This window comes from Polistes dominula, unplaced genomic scaffold (assembly GCF_049000335.1).
Source record: "Polistes dominula isolate Pdom_NZ unplaced genomic scaffold, Pdom_raw_medaka contig_286, whole genome shotgun sequence".
NCBI classification, from domain to species: Eukaryota; Metazoa; Arthropoda; class Insecta; order Hymenoptera; family Vespidae; genus Polistes; species Polistes dominula.
The window spans coordinates 367,549-386,829 of record NW_028300851.1 but is presented as its reverse complement, the minus strand read 5'-3'; the positions used below and the strand labels follow the sequence as shown (position 1 = coordinate 386,829).

The 19,281-nt window shown below is 29.7% G+C and overlaps 1 protein-coding gene and 1 pseudogene across 4 annotated transcripts; one reads left to right on the top strand and one right to left on the bottom strand.

Moving 5' to 3' along the window:
- The first annotated feature begins 623 nt into the window (after nucleotides 1-623).
- On the top strand, nucleotides 624-10,706 carry LOC149033816 (fatty acyl-CoA reductase wat-like; annotated as a pseudogene).
- A 52-nt stretch (nucleotides 10,707-10,758) lies between these two features.
- LOC149033815 (fatty acid synthase-like) lies at nucleotides 10,759-18,413 on the bottom strand. Of its 4 annotated transcripts, none has more exons than XM_089179867.1 (4): nucleotides 18,199-18,413; nucleotides 17,859-18,097; nucleotides 17,698-17,798; nucleotides 10,759-16,098 (listed from the first exon to the last, which is right to left on the bottom strand). In XM_089179867.1, exon 4 carries the CDS (start codon nucleotides 12,313-12,315, stop codon nucleotides 11,851-11,853), a length of 465 nt encoding a protein of 154 aa, XP_089035993.1. In that variant the 5' UTR covers nucleotides 12,316-16,098; nucleotides 17,698-17,798; nucleotides 17,859-18,097; nucleotides 18,199-18,413; the 3' UTR covers nucleotides 10,759-11,850. The 4 variants fall into 4 exon arrangements, with proteins under 4 accessions (XP_089035993.1, XP_089035944.1, XP_089025837.1 ...); XM_089179818.1 differs by having other exon boundaries at nucleotides 17,703-17,798; XM_089169711.1 differs by having other exon boundaries at nucleotides 14,485-16,098; nucleotides 18,199-18,411.
- Nucleotides 18,414-19,281: the final 868 nt, after the last annotated feature.

The following is a 19,281-nucleotide window of genomic DNA, read 5'->3' as shown; positions in this document are numbered from 1 at the left end:
TACTCTCTTATTAATATAGAATAAGTATAATAAACTTTTTTAACTAGTAAAAGATAAAAAGTTTCGAAGTATAAAAATATTATAAAAGAAAATATTATTATCATTAAAATAAAAGTAATGATATAATTTAGCAGCAAGAAAGCGACAAAAAGAAAAAATTTTTGTTCTAGAATAAAAAAGGCTACTTTTTAAGTTTTTCCCATTCAGTATAATAATAAATGGATAGACAAGCGTAAAAGGGCCCGTGTATCGGTTGGAAGAAAGAAAATAAGCCGTGTAGCACGACTATGCTCTATTGATGGATTTAACGTAGAACAATCTGATTTCAAATAGACTTTAAATCATAGATAAATCAAATCTGTTGTCGCATATTTTCGATTGTGAATGAAACAGTAGAATAATCTGATGAAAAATGTGATTCACAAACGGTAAGTATGTTTATGTAAGCTTTTGTGTTAAACAAAAAAGAGAAAAATGTAAGAAATAGGAAAAGAATGGCAGAGAGAATTTCAACAGGCGCCAGGATTCCAATAGATTCAGACGATTTTCCTGTCTTATTCTTACTTTTTCTATTCAATCCTCAAACATCAATATAGTTGATGTCCTTTTCTTACAAAAGTAAGATGTCAAGGTAAGTTCGAGGGATTTACATGACTAGAGAATCACTCTTGTAAACACCCATGTGAAGTCATTTAACCAAACTTGACAGGATAGTCTTTTCTTTCAACGTCCTCTTGTGAAAAGGTAGAAATATTTGCTTGTTAAAGGACATTGTTGCGTGCTTCTGAATGAAATGAATCAATTTTTTTTTTTAAAGAAACTATTATATATATTATAATTGTTTATTAAATGCTGGACATGTTATTAAGTGTGGGCAAGTACCAAGTCGTGATTGTAATATTATAAGTATTTTAACTTTTTGTTTACAAACCTCACATTTTAAAGGAAATCCACATGAAATAACTGGTAGAATATTAAGAAATGGTCAAATAATTGGAATGAGTTGTTCATACAAGAATTGTTTAAGTTGTATTTGTAAATATGTTGTTGCAGTATTGCAATATCATTAACTGTCACTAATTTAATTGATCTTCTACGTATTCTTTCTTCTCGAGAATCTATTTGATCTACTGGACAAGCACATCTCTTTGGATGATCCTAAAGGAAGATTTTGACTAGAATACTTGTTTTTGTTAAATAAGTTCGAATTGAATCAATAGCTATAACAGCACAAAAAACCAATATAGGCATGAGTAAATTTATTGATTTAACAATTTATAATAACCAGAAAAAATAATTCTTGAAAATACTTACGTGAAGGTAAAAAACCTAATTTTTTTCATCACGACAAGCTATGTTTGTACAACCAAATACACAGCAATAGGACTTAACTTTTATTTTTTCTTGCTGGGAATTCCGTAACAAAAAAAAATCCTTTATAATACCTTTTTAGTTTAACAATACTAGTTATTTTCAATTGTACCTTCAATAATAAATAAGCAAGTCATAAAATTAAATATATATATATATTTCCACATAAATATTGTGTAGTTTAAGTCAGCTATCAGCAATTTTATTGTTTACTCATAAAACATATGTGAAATTATTCAATATAATTGCAGTACTTTTTATTTTTCTATTAATATTTTCTATATAAACAAATTATAACAATGTTTGAAGTATATTTCATTAAAAATTATAGAAAAATGTTAATACTGAGTATGATAATTTTTATTTTTAGGATATAATATTCACACTGTTTTACTTTAAATATACAGCATAATGATTTTTACATATCATTAACTGTTCCCTGTTAAAATATGTTTATGCCGTACAGTATTAGATGACCATAAAGTACCCCCTAAAACAGTAGTGGTATTTTTATCTGCCAGAAAATATGGTCTGCATTAAAATCAACGGCATGATTTTTTCTTAATTCATTGACCCTTATACTATCTAAAACAACAATAACATTTAAGAAATTGCTTTATGTTATTATAGTACGACAACTTAAACTTTTACAAAAATTGAAAAAATTTCATTTTTTTTTTCTCTATATTTTTTTTTAGAACGGTTTTTTTTATCGGCAATAATACAGAACAATTGTACTTAGCAATATAATGTTAAAAAACAAGTTGCCGTACAGAGTCAAATGATTTTACAGCTGTAAAAATCAAATATACGATTAAATTAAGTTAATAATTGATATACATTCATAAACCACAATTTTTAAACAGCATTATTTTATTTAGTACTTCTGAGTGCTAAAAAATAAACTGAAACTGATGCCGTTGATTTTCAGATCATCCCCCAGTCCCGTGGAAAAAGGTGGATTTTAACCCTAGATTTTTCTCCCTTGTTGCATGATTTTTTCACGGCGTTGCGGAATAATCAATTAGAATAGGTATTTAAATTGTATGAAACAATCGCCGTAAATAATTAAATGATGTAATAGACCCGGGGTTTTGTCAGAAAATCAAAAATTTTTTCCGACTTTGTGGCTTAGTATTTTTTAACGACACTACGTGTTTTCTCATTATTTTCGATGGATCTATAGGTGGTGAGAATGCCGTAAAAAATCATTTGATAAAAAAGCACCCGGCTATTTTGTGCTTTTTAATTCTCACCTGCACTCAGTTGGACAGCTTACAAGTCACGGCATAGTGCTAAAAATTATTATTTTATGCCCTTCTATCGTCCAATACAGGTTTCCTGCGGGATCATAGAACCCATCGATTTTTTAGGTCGGGCATGTAGTCTATAAGTTAAGCGTTTTTTGTTTGATATGTTGTTAATCTCCGTCTGATAAGTTATTCTGCGTCGTTAAGTAAAGTTGTGTCTGTTTGATAATCTCTGCTTCTGTTATACTTCGTATATTTGTATTTCTATTAGTTATTAGTTACAGGTATCCCTCCTACAACACGGCATTCTATAACACGGTTGTCTTTCAAAATAACTTTGTACAACACTGTACTTCTACAGCCACGGCGAGGCTTGCCATCTTAAAGATACAGTGTTGCGGAAAATATTACTTTTTATCTCCCTAGCCTGAAAACAAAAGTGTCTCAAGCTGCTTTTAACTGAAAACATCAACGTTAAATGCGTATTAGAAGAAAATATGACCCTCATCAGTTGAAATAAAAAATGTGCGTGAATCGTCACAAAATGAATTCGTTTTCATATTAAAATTTGCTAAATCAATCAGAGGCAAAAGGTTTTGTGGATACGGCTATTGAACACGTTTAAAGTTTATTAGTAGAAGAAGAAGATGACAAAGCAGATTTGATGGAAATTGTATCCGAAACTGAAAATCAAATCGATTCTGAGGACAGTAGCACTGATGAAGACTTTGCAGTCAATAAGTTAACATTAAAAAAATTATAAAATGGCCTAAGCTTAGTTGAAAAACCTCAAGTCATTTTTCTTGAATGCACAACCCTTCCGCAGATAGAAGCCTAAATTTCAAATGGAAGCACCAAAACTGTCTAGCTCCAAATCGAGAAATTTACAATGATTTGGTAAGAAACAACAATTAAATTAAAATTACAGATTTTTTAAAGAGGGAAGAGGATACAAGAACTTTAAATGAAGAAAAACGTTCTGAAAGTAAGGGCGATATCATTCCACCGAAAAAAACGTTTTCGATTCATTATACTGAGCAGTGACAACGCAGTTTTTGTATTTGCTCTGGTCTCATACAACACGGTTTCACATAACACGGCATTTCCTAGAACCTATTTACCGTGTTAATTTACTTTACTTTACTTTACTTTACTTTACTTTACTTTACTTTACTTTACTTTACTTTACTTTACTACTAAAAATACAATACAAACTTATTGTGTAGGAAATATTATTTATAGGATTGAAGTCTTTTGACAATAATAATTAAATAATATAGAGTCAGTATTGAAGCCATAAAGTTTTCTATTTCTTCAGAGTCGGATCAAAACTTTGAATAGAAAACAGACAAACGTAGTAGTTAATCCTATAAGCAGTTCCTTATATTATCTTTAAATATTGTTAGGAATAACGTGAAGTGCCTATCACCTAGTGACACTTGATACGCTTGATACGCTACGTACTGTAGCGATTACTCGATCGTCACGACTCATAAGTAATGCCTTGCAAAGATCGATGTCAAAGGAAAGAAAACCTATTTCATGGCATGTGCGAGTCAGGACAAGACAAAGTGTTCCCCCACATGTCACCTGAGTTATTGAAATTGGAAGCCTTATGTTGCACAGACAATGAAATTGTATTTAGAATCGAATATTAGTTTATCCCTGTATGAAAACAACTTCCTAGACCTAAATACTGCAACCTTGGATAAATCCGAATATATTTATAATAATCATCGCGTAAGAATATACTTTCAAGTTAGTACTTCTTGGTAGCATTTCTTCTTTGGTACTTCCTAATTAACACGCTGAACACCCAGCGTTAATCGGTGAAGTTTACCACATTTCTAGAGAATATCTTTATTAGATCTTTCATTGCATTTTACCAGAACCTTCGTTCAGTCCAGCAGTATTTTCCATATGTTTTTTGTAATGTCTTTATTTCGTCTATCCTAGAATTTATAGTAGACAGCACAAGAATGTAGATGAAATCGAGAGATTGAAAACGATACTAACAAAAAAAATTTTATACCTGAGTTTCAAAAAAAGGACTATTTGTATTTACTTAGTTTTCGATGAATCAAATTTCCTTTGATAAGGATAAACACCCTACGATTTTGATGTCTATCTATAACTATCGCATTCAGCATTCCTTTTTATTGCTTGAATTTTACTTTTTATCATCTATTCCACCCAGAGACCATACCGGTGCTTTTTGTTATATATGGTAATACTATAATAATAAATAAATCCTACAATTATCTTACTCTTGAATCTGTGCATTCGTTTTATTATCTCAAAACTTAGATTTTTGAACGTTTAACTTCTAACACGTTTGATCTGCACACATGATTTTTTGCATAATTTGTCAACTTTAAGACCTTTTAAGTCATCTACATATACGTCTAAATTAGCTGCGTTGGAGAACGAGAAAACGAAAAATCTTACACGTGAGAAACAAAATTTTTCGATATACTTATAAAATATTTTGATTACTTTGTTATAGTTCAGCGAAAAAATTTACGAATTTTTTCTTTTCCTTGTAGATCAAATGTGTAATCGAGTTTTGGCCATCAAAATAGTTTCTTAAGCAAGTTGTACACTTTATCACGTACAATGACCGTTACTTTATGTTTACGAAACTTTTAATAATCACTCAGATTTCAGATCTAAGGATGGCATATTAGGTTCTATGAATAAATTTTTGAATAAAAATCTTCAATTAAAATAATAGTATAATACTATCTTTAAGTGACAATCTAACCTCAAAGACTGCTAACGGAAAAAGAACGATAGCAAGTAATATTTTTGTAAATTACCTAAATAATAGTCGCTGCTATAAAAAAAATATCTTGTGAATAGTAATTCATGTTTACCTCCCTAGCGCAGATCTGACAATCCTACCGATAATTACAATAAAAAAATACACGATTAAAATACCGATCTCGTCACAAATAACATTACTTACATTTAAATTGACATAGTTATTATTCTCAGTTAAGTGCATCTCATTCTTTTTGTCAAAAAACTATTATTAGATTTGTAGTCAACTACTCCAAAAAAATTCATATTCTAATTTTCCAAAATATTAAACTATATTGTCATTTTTTGGCAATATATTATAGGTTTTGGGACTACTGTACGCCGTCTAAATTGCTTTTTTTTCGAGAGTGTATCGTAGTCAAAAAGGTAATAGTTTACGATAAAGAATTGCTATGAGACAGTGTAAAATATAGAATAATTCAACTATCTATGTATTGTAAAACGAACATTCTCACGGTGACAATGTGTCTCCTGTTGTATTGTATGCAAATTGATAATATGAAGTGTGTACATTGTACACGAGTGGGATTGTACATATATATAAATGCAGAAGCGGATTACCGATATTCGATAGTCGATATATAAATCGAATTGAATTACGTTACTTAGAAAAAGTTCAACAGATATTTTTATCGAGAGGACGTTTTTAATACTCAATTTATTATAATATTTCTTAATATCTCACAAACATACTTAGTTCTTCATAAGATAAAAAGTTAATAAAAGTTTTTTTTTAATAGTGTAAAATCGAAAAACTAATCACATTTTATTATATTCTTTGTGATAAAAGTTGTTGAGATAAATAGGTAAGTTTTTTATTTTTTAACATTCTATACTAATTATAACTGTGAAATTCACAAAAGATAAAATTTTGTAAATAAGTGTAATTCGTATAAATAAGATAAAAGGACAGACGAACTAAATTAACAAGTTTAATTTATGTTTCAAATAAAATTTTAAAAGTTGGCTAAAAAATTATTATGAAGTTATATTGAATGGAACATTAAAAAGCCATAGATTATGAGAGTAGCTTCAGTCATTGGAAATATTAATTGGCATGTTTATTTTCAAACGTTATTTTAAAATTTTTAATTTTATAAAATAATTACTTTATTAGAACAAATATACTTATTTTATTTATGTTTGTTACTATAATAAATTATGTAAAAAAAATAAAAACTGAATTTGCCATTCAGCTAAAAACGACCAACTTAGAACCATAATTAGAATCAAAAATATCTATTATAAACACTTATAAATATTTACTTATCTTTAAGATTTGTCTAGCATTGATTATTATTATTAAGTGAAATTTTTTGTGTACTTTACTTATATGTAATATTTTTTTTTTATTATAAAAGAATCCAAAAAAATCCATCATTAGGCGGCCAAACGTATCAAAAAGAACTGTTATCAATGGTAGAAGAGCCGAATTATTATAATCAACGGGGTGAAATTGCTACATTTTATTCTGGAAAAAAAATTTTTATAACAGGAGGCTAAGGATTTATAGAAAGGCTTATAATGGAAAAACTTTTGAGGTAAAAATGTTATATATATGTTTTTGTTACGGATCAGAATTGTACATTAGTTATAAGCTTCAAATCACAAATTTTAAATAGATTTTGATAGAGATTCAAATAATTTGAAATAAATAAGAAAAATAATCCTGGAGGTTAACACTAAATCTACCAACATTTCATGTGTACCTAATCCTTTCATAAGAGGTCAAACGACCGCTTCAAAGAACATATGTATTTTTATGTATAAACATATATAAAAACATAATATAACAAACTATTTTTCTGGTGCTACATTAAAAACCTGCTCTCCGGTTTTCTATTTAGAAAGTTTTATTTACCTTTATGCATTTTCATTACATATTTTACAAATTACCGCATTTTGTATTGCACATTTTCCACATACGTATTTTTTACATTTTATGCAAACTTTGTTAGTCTTATTTACTTTACGATATCTTATTTGACAATATTTCCGTCCAAAAGAATCTGAAGCTGTGTTTATTTTTTTTTTTTTTTATGAACATTCTCTGTTTAGCTTTCTCTTCTTTTGATATTTGGTCCCAAACTCCTCTGCACATTGAAATAAAAATTCTTGTCTCGATATTTCTTCACCCGTCGTTTCTTTATGTAATTTGCAAGCACTTATCCCGAGTAAATCTAAGATATTGAAAATTACGTTGAGAAGCGTGTCATGCTATCCTTTGCTTGTCTCGCTAGTTTTGGTAACTCTCTTTTATTTCTGCGGATAATTCCAACAAGCGTAGTTTTTTTTTTGCAAGAAGTTTACTCGCTAATGACGCGCTTGTAAAAAAATTGTCAGTTGTTATATTTTTCCCATTGCCCATATATGGTTCTGTTTAATTTAAAGTTACAAACTTCCAAAGTAGGACCGATGATTCTCTCCCTTTATTTTTCTCAAATATGGAAATCTGTTTACCATATACTTACTATTTACATCGGAAGCTAACCAGAATTTTATGCCAAATTTGTCCGATTTCTCGGAAATGTATTGAGTAATATAAGTGTATAAGAGTAATTACAACATGCTTTTGTAGAAAACAATTGTTCATATATAGCAAGATATGCACCTGGTTTATAATAGTTTTGACTATTTTCGATAAACTTGTATCAAACTTCAGAAATCAAAGCGAGCTTATTATTTTGTAAACGTTAGCTTCGTTGATATTTGTTGTCAAACCGAATAAATCTCTTAATTTCTGTGGAATAATTCAGGCTTTTAGTTGACGAGAAAAATGACAGACCCCATTTCTTGTTGTATACTTGTCTACACTGTAGATCCACAATTACATTGTACACTCGTAAAACAATTACTGGGGTGCGTTTTCTGAAGAATGTATTTGTATATAACATAAATATTTTAAACGGTCAAACGACCGCTCGTGGTAGACTAGACATAGTATACATTTTTCGGAAAGTAAACAATAAAGAAAGTTGTGAATATTGAAAAATGGGTTAGGTGTATATTATAGGAAAAGTCAATAAGCTATATGGTGATACAGTAAAGTTGTATACGAGAAATTCTAAACGAAATTTAAAAAAGGGTCATTTGACCGCGCAAGGTAGGTTAAGTGTTAAAGTGTATAAATTATTTAAACATTTGTACCACAGGAATTTGATCTTCCTAGATAGGAAAGATAGCATAGAGTTTTTGTCAAAAATAGATAAATGATTTTTTCGACACACACACAAAAATAGTTTCTAAAAAAATATTAAATTAAGCTGACACCTTTCATCAGATAGTACCAGTCTTTAAAGATAACGATTATTATTCTTTATTTTTCTCTTTTTCTACTTCTCTATTTACTTCTATATGTAAACTTAGACAATATTGTTTTATTTTATAAGAATTAATTTTCCGATAAAAACTTTTACTACAAATGCTATTGCTGCCATTTACAGATGTTGTCCAGAAATAGCAACGATTTATTTGCTGGTAAGGGCAAAGAAACAGACGGATCCGCAAACTCGATTTAAAGAGTATATCAATGATGTTGTGAGTAAAGTTACACATTTTGTACTTATTATTATCGGAATAAAAGATATCACCAATATTACAGTTTATATTTAAATCTTTAGACATTTGATAGATTGAAGAGGGAGCATAAACATGTCGAAAAATATAATTATTCTGATTGAAGGAGACACGAGTTTATTGAATTTAGGATTGTCAGATAAGGACCGCGAACGCATTAAAGATACTGATATAATTTTTCACTGTGCAGCATCCGTAAGTTTTATGGAAAATAATTATAGTTAACATAAATATCAGAGGAAATAGAGATCTTCTCTTGCTTGCACAAGAAATGACAAGCTTAAAGGTACTTTTTTTCTAGTTAAATTATCCGTATACAAATGCATATGTTTAAGCACAATTCCCGACTAGATTAATTTATTTAAATATAGACATTAGTTTAATTTGAAAAAAATTAATTGTTTTAATTTTATAATAATTTTGTTTTTTAGGCTTTTGTTTATGTTTCAACGGCTTACTCGCACTGTGCATACAATAAGAAAAATTCTATAAGCCACCCATGAAGACAGAAGACATAATTAGATTACCAGAAATTTTGACCGAAGATCAATTAGATTTAATTACCCCAAAGTAATAAAGCATAAAACCTATTGAATTCTTTTAGAAATAAGTCGATAAACATATTCGTTTGTTTTCCAGGCTACTGGGTAAGTGGCCCAACACTTATGCATTTTCAAAGGCAATATGTGAAGATACTGTATTGCAATATTCTAATGGAATTACAACTTGTATCGTTCGGCCATCCATTGTTATCCCAACGGAAAAGGAACCAATTGCTGGTTGGATAAACAATTTGTATGGATTTACAGGTGTTATTTTTGGTAGCACGACAGGTGTTTTACGAACACTGTATTGTGATGACAACTTAGTCTGCGACATAATTCCTGCCGATTATATTGTCAACAATATTATTGCTGCAGCATGGGACGTGGGACAAAAAACGGTGATTTGTTTCTTCTTTTTTGAAGTACCACTAAAATCAACTTTTTGTTCAACTCTTAAAATAAAGTTTACAGTGAATAAGAAAGAACTTTTATCGTAGATCCATATCACGGAGTGTTAATCTTTCCTGCAGAGATAACAAATACTTACCCGTTGACGATGAGATTCCAGTTTATAATGTTGTTTCCTCCGTTCAAAGACCAGTTACTTGAGGATTTATGGAAAATTATCTAAGAACTAGCGGATTTGAAATTCCGTCGAAAAAAGTGTTCTGGTACTACAGCTTATGGTTTAACACGAACTATTATTTCCATATTTTTTTGACAATTTTTCTGCACTGGATACCAGCAATTATAGCGGACTCCTTATTATATCTCAGCGGAAAAAACCAATGTAATGTATAATTATATCTTTTATTTTAGATTTTTATTAGATTTATTATTTGTCTATAAAAATAAACGTTATTAAGTTAGTTTTTTTTCTTTCAGATTGCTTAACATCTTAAGAAAAATAGATAAGTTTAAACATGTAATTAATTTCTTTACAACTAAAGAATAGGAATTTATAAACGATAATGTATTGAAGTTATGGGACAAATTATCTGTGGTCGATAAAAGTAACTTTTTCTTTAATGTTGCTGATATTGATTGGGAGTGTTTTTCTGTTACTTACATGAGGGGAATACGAGTATTTTTAGGCAAAGACCCGATTGATACCATTGAAGAATCAAGACCTTTTTTATAGAAGGTAAATGTTTTATTATCTTGTTTTTAAAGCAAATATTATTTGTATACCATTAAAAATTAATTATCGTTTTTATTGTTTATCATTTCTAGGTTGACAATAGCTAATTATACGTTGAAGTGGTTTATTTATTTTTTGATTCTTTTAATTTTATATTGCTTATTATATTCTCTTTTTACTTACATATTTTATTTTTGACAATCTGTGAAAAACGACGTTAATTATTATCAGATAGAATAGGTTAATTATTTGTTTACAATATAAGTATTTTTTCCTATAGGTTTGAAATGTTTTTGCTTTTAGATGCATTGACGAAATTTTTGGCGTCACACCGGGCTTATACCTTAACACGTTCACGTTGGCTCGTATCACCGGTGGCTCGCGCTAGACTGTCCCATCGAGCGGCGCGTACCACCGGTTGCCAACACTAAATTTTTTTCATCGGGCATCGCGTACCACCGGTGGTCCACCTTGGTCTAGGTTCGAATAAGCAAAAATCGCACGCCGCCAGATGAAGCGCACCATAGATTCGAGCGTCACCTCATAGCGCAGATACTGAAAATCGGCGCCAGCGTGAACGTGTTAAGCCATCTATCTTCGTCCAAGTTGAATGATGAGAAAATAAAGAATTTTACATTTGAGGGACATAGCCGTCTGCTATATTTATCGAGTATTTCAGTAACTTTGAAATACTTTAATGAAGAAGTCGACAAATTTCTTCGTTATCTATCTCCGTTCGACGGAGATAGATATCTACGTTTTCTGTAGATCGAATATACCATCGAGTTGACCTATTATTAAAACTTCTTTAAGTAATTTGTCAAAGTTTTTTTCTTCTTTTTCTTTGCTTAAGTCCACTTCATGTCAAACAATGACCGTTGCTCCATTTTTGCGATATTTAATGACCAAGATTTCGTGATCTCTTATTGACATACTTGAAGCAACGATTAATTTTTTTACTCCTTGTTTGATCATCCACTCAATCAGTAGTTTGCCAAAGGTATTAAAACCGTCAATAATGAGGAATGAAATTGGAGAATTTTTTTTTCTTTCAAGTTGACTAAAACTTGTGTAAAAAAATATTCGTATTATTATTGCTAAAACATCGTTTAGATTAGATAAACAATTAGATATTAAATAAACTTTATAAATAATTAATTACTCTTTCATAACGTTTACAAGCCTCCGTGTTTTTCTCTTCTGTTGCTTCCTGAAGCTTAATTCTTCGTGATATAATTGGTTCTAATGTACCTGCTTGTAGAGCTTTTCTCATCAGTTCTGCTAATACTATTTTCTTTTGTTGTGGTAACTTAAGAAGGTCTTGTACACAGTAGCTGTATATACTTATGAATCGTATAAAATTAGATAGTGGTAACGGATTGTAACTAGACCATTTAGAATCGTAAATCATTATCAAATGTTTAAAAGTTTTAACAATGTCTAACCAATTTTCCATATCGTCTAAGATGTAATAGTTTGCAACTACAAAATCTAAACCTTTTCCTTTCGTAATATTCATAATATTAGTTTTATATTCTTTTACATTGATAAAATTAGACTGTGGTAAACGTGGTCGTATCGACTCGATCACTCGTTTTTCTGCTTCCATTTCGTAAGATGTGTAAACATCAAAATTAAATAATATAAAGATAAATATATGAGAACCTGTTCTACGTCACTAGCACCGTAATGTACTAATAGAGTTTTTATTTTATTAAACTTTTAAGTATCCGAATGCAAAACTCAAAATGCTTTTAAATAAACGTGGGAAATTCTTGCAGCATCTTCGAAGCTCAAAGTGTCTGGAATAATCCAAATGAAATCTGGATCGGATAAAATTTCATTACTTATAGTGAAATTATCAACAAGTCTTATTACTCTACGACCTTTTTCATCTCTTTCTGAATATTCTGTAAGAAATATTTCTTGATTCTAAGCTGACGTCACTATTTAAATAGTACTCGTAAACATTCAAGTCGAATGCTGCAAACTCTACTTTTTCGACACTTTCATTTTTTCTTCTAGACAATGGTAGGTCTTTCGTCCATTCTAAAGAACTTGGTTTATTAATTAGTGCTTTCCAACGCAAAGAAAAAGTAGACTTCACTGGCAATGGCATCCATCTGTATGTGCCCCATTTCCCATTTGGCGCTAAGACGTTTTCACGAAGATTAAGTTTTACTTGTGATTCATAGAATTCATTTTAAAGTGAGAATTTTGGTGCTTTTGCATCTTGTAAATAAAAAATTTGAAGTCTTTTATACCCCGGTTCTTGTCTTATACCTCGAAGTATCTCAAATAAATCATTATCCTTGATAGTGTTAACCACAAATACGACATTGTCATATTTCGAGTCTCGTAAAAAGACTTGTAACCGATCTAAACAGTTTTCTTCTGTCTTTGTATTAACAACAACCGTTTTCCATAAATTTCTTTCTTTATGTAAAAGTAGAGCTGTACGACAAAAGCAATTTTTATTCGTAGGACGACGTTTAATCCTACACTTGTCAATGCAGAAATCATGTTATATTCCTATTCTGTTTCAATGATTGTCAATAAAAATGTTTCTTTATTGAAATTACTGATAAATTTTCTTACGTCGATATAATGCGCGTTATTTATAATCGTCAAAATAAAATTCTCATTTAATGACTGGTAAAGCAACTCACTAGCAATTAATTTTACATTGAAGTTTTCTTCGTCCTTTGTATGGTACTCTTGAGATACTCAAAAATATTCTCATTTTCCTTTTTCGACTCATTCGTTATCAATATCGGTTTGCTACTATTAATTCTAATATTTGTTGAAATAAATCCAAGTACAGCGTTTAATCGGTCGTCAATATCCATCTTTGATGTATTGATAATTTAAAAAAATCGAAGCTCATCCGTCAAAATTTTCCAATTACGGTTTCTAAATGTGCCCATAATTATGAAAGTGGTCTAAGTCATATATCTCTTGTTTCGAGATATTTAAAGATTTATACTTGAACACTATACGAATTCTATACATTATTAAAATAACAAACATTATCTAATTATTCATTTTCGATAATATCATAAAAATAACATTGAATTTATTTAGTTTATCATAATGTAGTGCGTAATAACTGATAAACTCATTTTTTTATTAATTTTGACCTAGACCACTTTCATAATTATGGGCACAAATATTATTTCTTTAAATTGATCCCCATTATTGTAATTCCTGGGCATGCTATTACGTTTACACATTTTTTAAACTTCATCGCAATGCTACGAAAAAAAAATCAATATAGTCTAAATAGTTTCTTGATTTATTCTCTTAGTAATATAACGTTATTTTTTGCGGCAGAATTTATAGACACTATATTTAAATAGATGATTATAGACACATGTATTTTTATATTATAATAAGTTTTATTTACGAGCATATTTGGCGTAGAAACTGTTTTGTGTTCGTTTAAAAAAAAACAAATAAGTCAATCCTTCTTGCATTCCAATGATTTTTGTTTTAATCAATTGTTTAGTATTTCATATTGTTAAGTGTTAGTACTAAAAAGTTAAAGAACGGCGATAAAATTAGTACCATTAACAAAACAGTTATAAATAGTAGATTATCGAAGTATAATTGAAAAAATTATATAATATTATTTTAATTTTTATTCTTTAATTATAAAGAAATAAAATTCCAAATTTTTTTCTTTTTAGATCCAAAATTCTCCTATGATGTTACTTAATATATATTTTAATTTTTATTTATGCGATACAGAATTTAAGGAATTAAAAAAATTAAAAGATTAAAGAGTAGTGCTCTTTTAATTTAACATGCAAGATTATAAGAGATAAAAAAGATTTCGATTTTTAATACTTTTGTCAACTTTAGTCATAAGTATGTTTATACAATAATATGTATATATCGCTATTTTCAGTTTCAGAGTGCATTTCCTTTGGTAACTTTGTTTTGGCAATTTAAGAATATTAGTTGAAAATATTTTATAAAACGGAAACGATTAATTACAGTTTAACACAATTTGTTAAATATTATTGGGATTTTTACAAGGTTTCTTCGAACCGTGTCGCACATGCTCGATCGATTACGCACAATCCTTTGCGTCTTGGTGTCTTGCACGGCGAGAGAGATGTAACAACTTTTGTTTGAAATGGATTTCGTTATCTCCAATTCAAAGGAGCAACCGATGAGCTCGTGAATAGGTTCATGAGATATTTAGATTTTTGCAGATAAATTGTATATTTCTATGGATTGATGATATGAAGTATAAGATTATTACGGTTATTTGTTTTGGATGCTGCGAGTAGACATACGACCGCAAAGGAACAATAACCACTGTACGATCCAAAATGATTGTACGGTAACTAGCTGTATCAAAATGCGTGCGTCCGATTCTATCGATTAATATAAGATTCTAGATCGATACTCGTTACGAAGCACTAACCTTACCTCTCGCATCCCTACCTCTTGCACCCCCACCATACATGCGCCCTGCTGAGCCAGTTCAAAGGACCATTCATTCTATTCCACCACCGGACGCCTACAACGATACATCTTCAGCATCTAAGGATCACAGAAGCCACAAGGAACAAAGGACTTCAGGATTCACAAGGAACAACAAAGGGAACATCCCAACCTTTTCGATTGTGAACGTAAGACTATTCAGTCCCACAACCTTTAAGGCTGTGATCGCTATATGTGAAGAGTGCGAGAGGTGAGATCATTCCATTATATAATTTTCTCGCGAAATATAGTTTCCGCGTGGCAATGCCACGTGGTAGAATTTCATCAATGTATTATACAAATATCAACCAGAGTTTTATGCCGCAAGGCTTTTCCCTGACGAGCCAATAAAGCTTCGCATCTTTTATTGGCTCAACCACGTGTTTTATTTTACACCTGAACATAACCCTTTATTTTCCACATCATAGCATATACGAAATTGCCAGAAGACTCTTAATTGAGGAATTTAGGCCCCATACAACCACGAATAAGTTATTATTAAGTTTCAAATGCTTATCATTGCTTTTCTTCATTTTTTCTGTTAATTGTGCCTTGTCAATGACGAGTTTTTCTATCTTTCTCGGTATCAACATATTTTGATTCCTACTGCTGATGATATGTACTTGTATTAATCTTTCTAGTAATAATCTCCAATCACTGGTACATTTAAACGTTCCATTGGAATACGATGTAGAAAGTCTGCTAATAATATTGTAAGATTCCTCATATTGGTAACCACGTAAAAGTAGATTCGAGTAAATTTCTTTTTCGGTTAAAATTTCTATCTCTTTTCCTCGTAAAGTGACTTCAGGAATATCTTTCTTTTCTGTTTTTGTTAAGCTTATAATTCCAGAAGCAATCATTTTATCTTTGGTTTTTATTACAAATTTTCCAGAGCCTAGAAATGTATATTATGTTAGATAATTTTTTCGAAATATTATGTGCGATAAGATAGCCATTTTTACCTTTAAGTATCGTAATAATAAATATCATTTTATTGTTTTTAGGTACTTTTAGTAATTTATGGTTAATATAAATTTTCTGGAGCTGTTAAAAATTTCTCATCCTTATTTAGTAATAAGTTCGAGTACATATTCGCAAGAAACTTTAAATAGACGGCTGAAGGTATGGTCATATATTCGTTAATTTGAAAACTTGTATGTGTCTGATTTTAAATCCAAGAGAAATGGCCTATCAAGCCAGGAAAGTTATATCCGAGAGTTCCTTATCCTGTTTCTAGAGGAACCCTATCAATTTCTTCTCTCGTCCTAAGGGAACATAATTCCGACTGGTTAGTACATAAATAACTATTTCTAAGTGAATGCTACAAATTTTAATAATTTTTCTTCGTTTTTCATAGGCGCGTTAACTCTTTTATGACGCAAACAAGGCAAGGAATTGGAGAACGTTCGTTTCTCTCGATAGGGTTCCTCTAGAAACAGGATAAGGAACTCTCGGATATAACTTTCCTGGCTTGATAGGCCGTTTCTCTTGGATTTAAAATCAGACACATACAAGTTTTTCAAATTAACGATGATATGACCATACCTTCAGCCGTCTATTTAAGGGGTTATATACAGTTAGAATTTTCAAAAAATCGATTTTTTTTTAATTTTATTTTCTTAATGTACATATATTTAAGAATACACACAGAAAATTTCATATCGTTCCGGTGAATATTTTCAAAGTTACAAGCTAATTTGAAAAGGCGTTTCAGAGTGCTTGAAGTACAAGGTACAAACTTTAAACGCGTTTTTCTCAAAATGGTGTTATCAAAGTCGGTGACCAACATTACTCGAAAACGGCTAAACCGATTAGTCTCAAATTTTAACACGACCTTCTTAAATATATTTTTTAGTAATTAATCGAAGATTTTTTCTCTTCGATAGATATTTTTTTTTTTTATAAACAATTTAAGGCCGAAATTTCGGTGAAGAATCGATTTTTTTTTTTGAGAAACCGCCATTTTGTCAAAAAATTTTATTTTGCTTATTCCTTCGATTAATTACTAGATTTAACATTATTTTAACGAAATCTGTTTGGTTTTTTAATTTAAGATGATCCAGTTCCGAGATATAGTGGTCACCGCAAAACGTCTTTTTTGAGAGGAGCTCCTGGAGATCAGCTGTAGCTCTTTTTCAAATAAATATTTTTACTAGTACTAAGTCTTAAAATACAGTTAAAAGATACCATAATATGTGTATAAATTTTTGGATCAATAAATTTAAAAGGTTTCTCAGAAAAAATTCTGGAAAATTCACTTTTTTTCGGCCGTCTAACTGTATATAACCCCTTAAAGTTTCTTGCGAATATGTACTCAAACTTATTACTAAATAAGGATGAGAAATTTTTAACGCTCCAGAATATTTTTATTAACCATAAATTACTAAAAGTACCAAAAAACAATAAAATGATATTTATTATTACGATACTTAAAGGTAAAAATGGCCATCTTATCGCACATAATATTTCGAAAAAATTATCTAATATAATATACATTACTAGGCTCGTGAAACTGAAGCCGATTAGACCCATGGAAAAAGATATTAGGTTTGATAACATATCCCAGCAAATTTCACTATGCGCTATCCCAGCTTGCTATAAAATAAAAAAAAATATGAAAATATTTATATACATTTATTTATATATTTAATTTACCTGCCCTTTCTCGTAGAAGAAACATTTATCTGACTCGCATAAAGTCAATGCTCCGTAAACATTCGTTTTCGTTTCCTTTAGATAAACAGGATTCATTCCAGCATCAGTGATCACTTCGAACGCAACTTCCATTGCCAGTCTTGATGTTGGATAAATAAATTCTGCTTGTCTTGCATTGATTCCAAAACAAATATTATCAAACTTTGTTATTTGTGACATCGTTCCGATGCGCGTTGGAACTTTAGCGTCATGTAAAAATAATTATTTAATCGATGAATCAAAAAAGTTTATTTATATTTAAAATTATTTTCTGCAACTAACTGCATTTATTTATACTTACTATATGTCGATATCGTGTAATCTGATGAGACGCAATCTTTTCCATTCATTAAATTATCTATTAAATCACTTATATTATCACTTTTAGGAAATTAACCTGATATTCCAGAAATGACCACTGAACTATCTCCCAATATTCTACTAGATTCCATATTTGTTAATTTATCTATACGAGCGAAGCTATCAACTACAACTTTGTTTGTAAAATGAAGATTTCTATTGTAGTCTGCTTTTTATATAGAGAAACAGATATTTCTAATTAGAATAACTATATACGCAATTCGTTTTTGCAATTTAAATGCGTTTAGTAAACATTAAGCTACATTGTCATCAAACTAATACAAGAAACATATCACTCCAAATGCTTATGATGACCTGTGACTTTAACTTCCTTTCTTTTTTTCGCATGTAATTCTTTCAAATTGACGTAAATAACAATACACTGTTATATAAGATAGATTATTTAGAAATACCTATCGAACATTTCTAATGAAATATCAAAGTTTTAAAATATACCGATAGATTAGGATTTTAAAATATTCAGGATCATATAATAGGAAGTAATATATAAATAAAAAATTATACAAATTGTTCTTTTTAATCCTTTATCAGCTTGTATCACTTTGTAGTTTAATCGACAACTGTAAATATTGTTATCATAAGAACTTTTAACAAGAAGAATTCAATAAAAAGTAGGCATTAACGATTAAACATTATTAATAATCGTTTCTTGTAAGACATTTTCAATTGGTAAATGCAATTACAGGTTTATAGGTAACTTAGAGAATAAGTACAATAGAATTATTTTCAGATAATAACTTGAAGTTAATATGAAAATATTTATAAGAAATGTTCGTGAATAAACAGTTCGAATAAATTAATTAGAAATACTTATTTACGCCTTTTTTGCCTATTTAAATGCGTTTAATATGCATTAGGCTACACTATCAATGCACTAATAAATGAGACATACCTATCATTTCTAATGCTTCTGATGACCTGTGACTTTAACTTCCTTTCTTTTTTGTCATGTAATTCTTTCAAGCTAACGTAAATAGCAATACACTGATAAATAAGATGGATT

Excerpts from the sequence above, each read along its gene's own strand:
- LOC149033815 (XM_089179867.1), bottom strand. The coding sequence starts at position 12,315 with ATGGAAGCAGAAAAACGAGTGATCGAGTCGATACGACCACGTTTACCA.